A 10,364-nucleotide genomic window follows, 5' to 3' on the forward strand; every position below is an offset into this window, starting at 1 on the left:
TATACATACGTACATACGTACGTATGTGTGTGTATATATATATATATATATATAGACACACATACACATACATATATATAATGTATGTATGTATTATGTATGTATGCATGTATGTATATGTGCGTGTATGTATATTTGTGTGTGTATATACATATTGGAAAGATTTTTATGCACATATTAATTTGAAGGGGATATGTATGTAATATATATAGAAAAAATTTTTATGCACATATTAATTTGAAGGGGATGTGTGTGTGTATATATTCTCATAAAAAATTTATTTTATTTTTTTATATATATGTATTTATGTTATTTGTGAAAGTATTAATATAATTTTATATATTTAAAAATATATATATATAATGAAATTAGAATCTTTGAGCAAAATCATTGAAGAACTTCGGAATCCCTTGGACTCACTAACAATTTCTGTGCCCATATATTAAAAGGCTATCCCATATATTGGGTACCTTACAATATTTTTTTTGAAGTTTAAATTTTTTGAAAGAAGAAAAATATCTATGAACTCATTTTGTTGTGGCGATTTTAAATTAGCCACTTGCATGGATATCAAAAATTGTCTAACTCTAAAAGATAAATATTTTAAATCTTACATACTGAAAGATAAATAATATAAATCTCTCATGGTACTTTTCTTTAAATAATCTATAGTGCTAAAGGAAAGACTTGACTATCTCAATATAAAAAAGAATACAATGAAGAAAAAACTCTGGTAGTAATGAGAGGGATTTAAATTCCAATAGTGAGAAATTAGCAAAGGAAAGAGAGGGATAAGAGTTCTTTTTGATGGAAAAGAGAATCAAGATAATTATTTTGATTCCAAATGGAGTGAAAAAGAGAGATTGAGGTTGATTTGGTAGCTGGCAATCTATCCAGGTTGTTGGCAATTTAATATGGTAATCTAGATTACTGCATTTGATATGCTTTTTAGATGATAATTCAGATTATCTTCGCAATCCAGATGGCCTCATGGAGATAATCTGGATTATTTTGGAGAGGGATGGCTATCGAGATTATCATTTCTTTAGCAATGTTGTAATAAAAATTTTAGACAAAATTATCTCTTAAAAAAATTACATAAAATCCATTGCCCAACCCTTCCCCTCCTCCCCATCTCCCTTCGCGTGCAACCCCAGCCTGCGGCTCCTCCATCTCTCTTTGTCTGTCTGCGGCTCCTCCATCCTTATCTCCCATCATACTCCATTGCTCCTCTACATCCGTCTGCCCATCCCTACGGCTCCACATGCACCCACCCCCTTCTCACCCCCCCAATGCTTTGATTTTCCACACCCTTTAGCCCGTCACTTTTTCACGCCACCACCATATCTACATCATTTTTGTTATTTCTCATCAAGAAAAAAAAATACTATGACAAAATTATTGAAAGTATTTTAAAATTTTGATTTTATATTATCAGTAATCTGATTGTCATATAAAATATATCAATCAAGATTTTCATAATATTACTATAACATTATCTGTATGTACCAAACATAATAATCAACATTACTGATAATTTAATGATGGAATCTATCATGAAAGCAATCCATGTTACCATCCAAAATTACTTGGCGATGCACCAAGTGCAACTTGAGAGATATTAGAAATTTTTTCAAAGAAAATAGAGGGATTAGGGCAGTCTTGAGCATACTCATTAACATATTATTCACTTCAAAGATTAAAAAAAAAAAAGATGACTTTATAATTTTAATTAATTTTTAATTTAAATAAATATAATTTTGACTAATGATGTTAACCAAATCTTATGTTAAATATATTTATGCAAAAATAGTATTTCATGAGAGAATGTATATAAATATTAATTTTGGAGTATATTCACATAAATTTCACCATTTAGGTAGATATTCATACATAAAATCTAAGCCCTTTTTGCTTGTGTACCCTCCTACATATATAAATTTATATAAATACCATCACAAAATTACTATATATATATATATATATATATATATATATATATACATATTTACTCATTAAAGATATTTCATTCATTTTAATTTTAAACCACTAATTTCTTAATGATATTAAATGATGTGGATATATGCACAAAAAAAAAAGGAAAAATGAAGGATATAGTGTTTTATGAGGATATACATATAAATATTATTTTTGGAAGGATATTTATGTAAATTTTAATATTTAGATGAGTATGCATGTAAAAAATCTATTTCATATCTATTAATATCTAGAGCCTAACCTATTAATGGATGCTAAATATTTGAATTAAACTTTAGACAGGATCCTCCCAATCTATCTGATATATAGTCCAGAAGTGTATCCGACCTAATTTTATCGTATGGATCAGTACCTTTATATATCTCGTAAGGATAAATTTGAATACTTCTATAGGATTAGACTGAAATTTTTGTAGGAGTCAAATTTATTGGCCTATTTAGCTTGTATTTTCTCAAAGCTCGTCAAAATCTAGCCTAAATTCTAGCCTTTGAGCTATATGAAGAACAAAGTTTTATAAAATTTAAGTTGGATGGAGTTTAGTTGATACATGATTATAATCTAATTCACAAATTTTGTAAAATTTTCAGCCTAGTTCTATAGAAATAGTCACATAGATCCTAAGAGGGAGGGGAAAAGAGGCTAAAGATATCCTACCATATCATCATTCAAATCATTAATCCTACAAGAAAGTTGTGGATTAATTGATAGGTTCTAACTGCCAAATTGGAGCCATGGATCAAGCCATGAATGGGTGGTTGGTCGAGGCCTTACACTGCATTAACCATGATTCCGCTTTCATTTTAGTTTTCTAAGATTTTTTTTCAAGGAATGTACGTAAGTTTTTTAGTTTAAAATTCAGATGGAAAGGTTCTTTTTTTTAAAATAAGGGGTACTTTTACCTTAAAAGAGATATTTTTAAACCATTTACCGGATCCTGATTGGACGTTCGAGATAATCTCATGGGGACTCTGATCATTGATATCAACAAGACACGTGGAACATCACTCGTCCGCATCAGCTCTCAAGTTCGGTACAAGCCCGCGTCAACTCATTCTGCTATAAAACGCCAACAGGGTGTGTGTTCTCCGGCGCTCGGAAAGTAGAGCAGCAAGGGCCTGGAAGAGCCCTCTCCTTCGCGAGACGCGAGAGTATAAAGCAGAGCAGTCGCCCTCGCTCTTCTCCTGGGGGCTCGAGATCCTCAAATCACCGTAGTGTTTCTCTCTCTCTCCTCTCTGGCTCTGGCTTCTCTTCAGGGAAGAAGGAGCGGAATTCCGTCCCCGCTTCCGACCTAGGTTCTCCACGATCCCATCATGTACCGTGCCGCAGATTCCCATCTCAAAGCTCTCAAGGTTGGATCCATAAAACCCTATCCCTAGTATCTTCTTCCTTTCTCATTTCTTGATCCACCTCGATCTGCAGCTTCATTTGATATCTCAGCACGAGATTGTTGCCGCAATTAGTCATAACAAAATCACCACTCAGATTGTTGTTTTAGGAGTACGATTCAACGAAACCAGTGCTTATGGTCTGATTGCCATTCATTTGATATGTCATCACCAGGCAGGTGATGCCAGGATTTTTTCTGCTGCCGCTAGATTTGCCAGCACTAGCGTTGCGAAAAGGTCTTCTGGTGGTTTCTTTAGTGGCTAACAGGTGGGCAGTCCGGTCAACTTCCTCCTCTAGATACTCCGCTTCCAGGTGTTACACTTCGTCCTCCCCTGCCCGATTATGTAGAGCCAGGCAAGACGAAGATAACGACTCTTCAAAATGGTGTTAGAATTGCCTCTGAAACATTCTCTCTTTCAGAATTGTCGATTGAATTGTTTTCTACTATATCTATGAATTTATTTGGATTTATTGGCAAAAGCGCAGCTGCTTCAATAGGGCTACGTGAGGACCTATGCGGACATGTATTTAGTCCTACATTGGTTGTTTGCTGGAAAAAACTTAGGCTACTTGTACAGCATTGAGGAACCCAAATAATATCTTCCGATTAATTTTTGGATGAGGTCCTGAGTTGTTAGAATTGGTATCAGAATTGATCCAGCCCATAACTCATGTGGACTAGGGCATACTATAGCATGGTTCATTAGGATTGACCATGAGCCCATCTTGGAATTTATAAATTAATGTATGGATTTAAATCCTTAGCATGATGAGGACGTCAGGGCTTAAATAGGGAGAATATATGAGGACTCATGCGGACATGTATTTAGTTCTATATCGATTATTCACTGAAAAAATCTTGGGTACTTATACAAGACCAAGAAATCTAAATAATATCTCTGACTAGTCTTTTTGGATGAGGTCCTGTATCCAAATAATACCTTTCGACTAGTGGATCCAGCTTATAACTCATATTGGACCAAGAGGATATTATAGCATGGGTTCATTAGGTTGGGCACAGGCTGATCGTGGTATTTATGAATGGATGCATAAATTTGAACCTTTAGCCTGGCGAAGATGTCAAGACTTAAATAGGGGAGTATGTGAGGATCTGTATGGGTGTGTATTTAATTTAACATCGGTTATTTATTAAAAAAATCTTGGATACTTATATAAGACCGAGGAATCTAAATAATACTTTCCAGTTAGTTTTTTTGGATGAGATCCTGGGTTGTTACAGGCTATATGTTGATTGTGGTTCTGTATATGAGACTTGTGCTTTGTTTGGGGCTACACACCTGTTAGAGTAGATGGCCTTCAAACCACAACAAATGGAACCATTTGCGCATTGTATGTGAAATAGAGGCTATCGGAGGAAGTGTCACGGCATTAGCTTCCCATGAACAAATGGGCTATACTTATGATGCTCTGAAACTTGCATGCCCGAAATGGTTGAGGTGCTTATTGATTGTCAGAAATGCTGTTTCCCTTGATTGGGAAGTTAATGAACAGGTAGTCTATGTTACAAAATCCCTTCTTTTAGTCTAATTGTTGTAACAGTATATGATTTATGTTTTTTTTTTTTTTATTAAGCTGAAGAAAATAAAGGCAGAGCTAGGAGAAGCTTCTAATAATCCACAGGGTTTGCTTTTGGAGGCTATTCATTCTGCTGGCTGTTCTGGTGCATTGCCAAATCCATTGATTGCTCCGGAATCTGCAATAAATAGGTTGAATGGCACCATTCTACAGGAATTTGTTGGTGTAAGATCAAGTACTGGCCTTGTAATAGTATGTTATTCTTTTGTTGCGGTTGTCTCAATAGACTGTTTTCAAGACAACCACACTGCTTCTCGATGGTACTTCTGGCATCTGGTGTGGAACATGAGGAATTGGTATCAGTTACTGAACCACTATTGTCCAACTTTCCCAAAGTGTCGCATCCTGAAGAGCCAAAATCTGTGTATGTTGGAGGAGACCATAGATGCCAAGCGGATCCATCGGTGTGTATTAAGAGTGCAGAACTAGTTCTGTTCAGTCATTTATCATATGGTTTGGCTGATTATTATCTTGTTACTTTGCATCTTTCTGAACTTCATTTTGACAACAAAAGACATATGTTGCCCTTGCATTTGAGGTTCCTGGTGGATGGCATAAAGACAAGGAAGCCATGACACTCACAGTACTTCAGGTTCACGGAAAAACTTATCTGACAAGCAGCTCATTAGTTTTAGGATCAGGCATCATGTGATTCTGTTGGTTATTTGCTCATGGTCTTCCAAAAAGTATCACCTGAAATGATGCCATATCTTCCGGATGCTTATGGGAGGCATTGGTTCATTCTCTACTGGAGGACTGGGGAAAGGGATGCATTCTCATCTTTGTAAGTACTAAATATTCTTGATATGGTGCTTTGCAAATAAACTATGGTTTCTACTGTTTGGCTATCAAAATTTAGATCCTGTGAATAATTGTGTTTGTATATATCATGTTGAAATGCTCTGGCAAGGTGTAAGAATTGGTCTATCTATCATATATCTAACTCTTATACTGGTTTACAGATCTACGTGTCTTAAATGAGTTCCCACAGATTCAGTTGTCTTCTTCGTTCAGCAATATCTACAATCATACGGGCCTTTTTGGAATTTATGCAACTGTAAGACCATATTACATTGATGTACCTGTAGTTATTTTTCAAAAAAATTCTTCAGATTTCTTGTTATATTTTGAATTTTATTGTCAAATAATTCTTGTGTTCAAAATCATTGATTCTACGTAACATTTTGCTTCTATCAGCAATAAGTTCAGTTAGACATGTGAGATTTTGAATGCTTCATTTATGTAATGATTATGCTGTTTATCATGCTTGACATAATGCAACAAATCCCGCAGTGCAATGGATATTGCTCACTCCTCCACTTAATGCCTTGATATAATTTATTTGATTTATATGTTATTTATGGATTGTACGAAGACAGTAATCATCCCATGATTATATGAATCTCATTTAATATGTATCCATCCCATGATTATATGAATCTCGTTTAATATGTATCAATACCTTCATCATAGCATTATCTTTTGTTTCTTACATCAATTGAAACTCGTTTTGTCAGTTGATTCTTGTTTTTCTTTTATTGTTAGAACTTAGAACCTTGTCTACAGTGTGTTAAGTAACTCCTTTTCTTTTCTTTTATACCTTAAAAGTGGGGATTGCTGCTGTATTATACCCTCCTTTTAGTGAGAACACCATTTTGTTTCAGCACTTTTTTTTCTCCTTTCTTCTAAAGATCGAGAGTCTTAAATGCTGATAGAATGTATAAATTAGCATTGGATAGGAAGTCTCTAAAAACATTGCAAGTGCCCAAAAATGAAGTTAATGTAATGGCAGCATAAATTACTAAGATGCAGAACTCCACTCTCGTGCTAGCAGATGAAAAGGCTGCCATGTTGTATCTTTAAATATTTGGCAACGTTTGCTGGCTCACAGGTATAGGTACAGGAAAGTCCCAGCATCTCTAGTTCCTCCTCTGAACCTGTCCAATGCAGAACAAAGTAGTTTTGTCACAGCACAGTACACGCTCATCATGGCGCAGCATAACATGGCACAATGTGTGCCAGCCCCTAGCTGGCACGCCCCATTCTGTGGCATGCATTTAGCATCTGGAAAGGTCAATATTTTGGGTATATTTAAATTGATGTTTCTAGTTGTTATCGATGATTTGAGACATATACTGTAGGAAAATAGAAACTAAGCTCACTAGGCATGCACAAAATAATTTTGTAGTAGCCATGATGAAAGGCAGTTGTGGTGGAAATGACTTTTAAGCTTTTGAGAAAAATAGTGAATATGACATACAAAGGAGTGCATATGAACCTGTACAGCGATTTGTGAAATTGTTATGGCATTCCTGTAAATCGAGTTTACAAGCAAAGCTGGAAAAGATCATGATTTAAGCATGTGTGAAAAATATTTTGTGATCTACACAAATTTTCCTTGTTAATGGTTGACGAGCATACAGCTCAATGCAGTTACACTTGATTCAGGCCTGGCAGCCATAGTTAAAGGACTTGTAGATTATTTAGAAACCTTTTATGGGATATGTCGACTGCAATTTCTAAGGATACTGTTTTTAGGATTTTGAAATTAATCTGAAAGTGTTTGTGGTTGGATTTTCAAAAGGTTGGAATGATTCATTCGAGCATGATTTTCACATGTTACCATATGTGCTGCCTGAGGTGAGTGTATGAGAAACTAGAAGCTAAAAAGAGTTGCTAGGTAGTGAAAATTAAAGGACCAAACCCACCAATTCTACACCAAACCCCATTGCATCCCTTCTGAGAATCCAAGGTTAATTATGGGGATCACAAACCTTAAGGTACATGCAAAACATGTACCGGAATGAGTATTGCTAATGAAGAGACATATTTTGTCTCAAAATGCTTTATATGTAACTAGCAGGGAGCATGGAGGTATCAAATGTCCTGCAGTGAGCCGATCCAACATCTATGATGCAAGAAACATGGCTATACTAGTGACAGTGAACGAATGTTGAAGGACACCAGAGGAGTTATATTGGCATTGTTTCTTAGCGAGGTGGGTGATGGTGGGCATATAAATCAGGAAATAACTTTGAGAGGTAACTTAGATGCAGCAATAGAGGAGGGTGGAGGGTCTAGGTATGTGATTGCTTCATTGACAGCTTATATTAAACATGTCATTGTGAGACAAAATCAACAATGTGAAGAGCTTAAAGAAGGGCAAGAAGTAGCATTAACAATAATTTAGTGTAAGAAGTTGAAGGATTAAATGACACAACCAGAGAGCTTAAGTGAGTCTAACAGGTTGATAATGGCTGCCATGAGATCAGGCTGAAGATATTTAGGGGAGCCTTTTTCCGTATATGCAGAGTGTCACGCCCCGAACCCAACACCCGGGTCGGATACGTGATGGCCGCACACTCCTTAGAGCAAGCCCTAAAGAATATGCAAGGCCAAATTAAATCACTACAATCTTAACATCCATAACAATTAATTTCAATAATAATTCATAAAATCTTGCATAATTACAATTAACATTCCTTCAATCCTCTGCTCAGGTATCAACGGTACTCTATTTATGCATCCGCTCACTCACAAATCCATACCATAGCCAACCATGGACATCTTGTAACTCTGAGAAGAAAAGAAAATGAAGGGGTGTGAGCTTTACAGCCCAGTAAGAATTTTCATATCACACCAATATAATAATATAATCTGAAAATAATGATAGGCAATAACACGTAAAAGTCGATATTCACTGTCCAGAATACTGCAAACATTTATAGATTATCTGTTTTATCAAAGAGATGCATCATCATATGTTAAATAAGTGAAACAATTTTATTCAACGATTGTTTCATGTCTTATCTTTCTATTTTCTTCTATTATCACATCATCTTTAATCCTTTTCTTTTTCGCTTTAGCTTTAGCTTTGGCTTTGGCTTTGGCTTTGGACTACCAGGATCATGCGACGATCTTTTATTCGGATCGATTTCTGTGATCTTCCTCGGATCGAAATATTCATGATCTTTCTCGGATCAAAGTGGCCATGATCTTTCTCGGATCAAATCATTCATGATCTTTCTCGGATCAGATTCTTCATGATCTTTCTCGGATCATATTCTTCCACACATAAGCCTGTGGGGGCTGTCCCAGGCATAAGCTCCTGGCAAGCTATTCCACATGACAAGGCCAGTCCAAACCATAATTCTCTTTCTTTTCATATTCATGAAATTATGATATTTAACTTCATTAATCAATTCATCTTTTGCAGTGAAATAAATATGTCATACACATAATCATGCCATCAATCGCTGATACATTTGTATTGATATAGCATACTCATGCTCAATATCACATAAATAAATAATAATATCTCAGATATAACAAATTCATCGATCTCAAATCCAACGATGCAAAACCAATGAGATAAAACCAACGATAAAATAACATATATAATGATGATCATGTACAGGGATTCTTACCTTTACCGGTGACTGATCCAAGCACAGAAATCAATGTTCTTCTTTGATTTATAAATTTCTCTAATAAGATATTCCACTCGATATCATATGCAGACAATCATCTCTTCATAACCCTGATCAATATAAAAATCACATATATGGAGATTACCGATAATTGATCCTAATACACAAATCGAGGATCTCTCTTAGGATTAATCAAAATTAGGATTTATCTAATTATCTAGATCCTCCACTGATCCATAAGACTTTTAGAGAGAGAAGATTCATGAAGAGAGAGAAAGTAGAGAGAGAAAGTGGAGAGAGAATCTTCGTATTCTTTCGATGAGGCAATCATGATCGAGATCATCAAAGGTCCTATCAGGGTGACTCAATATGAATCAAGTATTACAAATTTCAAATAGAATCGGACTGGGATCAGATCTACCGTATGAATTTCGGAGCAATCTCAAATCATCATATTTTTATTTCAAATTTATCCTAGGGTCTGTGATGTAATCAGAGAGAGAGTAGAAAGATTCTAGAGAGATAAAATCCACAAAAAGAGAGAAAAATCTAGAGAGAGAAAATAGAGAGAGAATCTAGAGAGAGAAACTGGAGAGAGAAGGTAGAAAGAGGGGAGAGAAAATTTTTCTCTCTTCTTCTTCTTTTTTTTATTTTATTTTTATTTTTATTTTTTATTTTTTTCTCTTTCTCTTTTCCTTTTTTTTTTTCTTTTCTTTTTCCTTTTTCTTTTCTTTTTCTTTTTCTTTTTCCTTTTTCTTTTCTTTCTTTTCTTCTTCTTCTTCCTTCTTCTTTTCTTCCCGCGGCCTCCCTTGGCTGAAACAGGGGAGGACCGTGAGGTCCCCCCCCTCGGTGGCTCGGGCTCCGACGGGGTGGCGGCCTGGCCGGAGATTCGACACGGCCGGCGATGGGGTTCGGCCGGCGGCTCTTTTTTTTTTTTTTTTTTTTTTGAAAAAC

The 10,364-nt window shown here is 35.5% G+C and overlaps 1 protein-coding gene across 9 annotated transcripts in view; it reads left to right on the top strand.

Annotated features, from left to right (window-relative positions):
• The first annotated feature begins 3,068 nt into the window (after positions 1-3,068).
• The window catches only part of LOC105040505 (mitochondrial-processing peptidase subunit alpha), a 13,635-nt gene continuing 6,339 nt past the window's right edge, over positions 3,069-10,364 (top strand). For 5 of the 9 annotated variants that reach the window (XM_073254681.1, XM_073254683.1, XM_073254680.1 and 2 more), the window contains exons 1-5: positions 3,069-3,347; positions 3,418-4,896; positions 4,978-5,384; positions 5,495-5,764; positions 5,943-6,037. In XM_073254681.1, the coding sequence (XP_073110782.1) occupies positions 5,698-5,764; positions 5,943-6,037 (162 nt within the window). In that variant the 5' untranslated portion in view covers positions 3,069-3,347; positions 3,418-4,896; positions 4,978-5,384; positions 5,495-5,697. Of the gene's footprint in view, positions 3,348-3,417; positions 4,897-4,977; positions 5,385-5,494; positions 5,765-5,942; positions 6,038-10,364 lie in introns of those variants that run through there. The other 4 variants (XM_073254676.1, XM_073254677.1, XM_073254678.1 and 1 more) reach the window with 4 other exon arrangements.

This window comes from Elaeis guineensis, chromosome 3, assembly GCF_000442705.2.
Source record: "Elaeis guineensis isolate ETL-2024a chromosome 3, EG11, whole genome shotgun sequence".
Lineage (NCBI taxonomy): Eukaryota > Viridiplantae > Streptophyta > Magnoliopsida > Arecales > Arecaceae > Elaeis > Elaeis guineensis.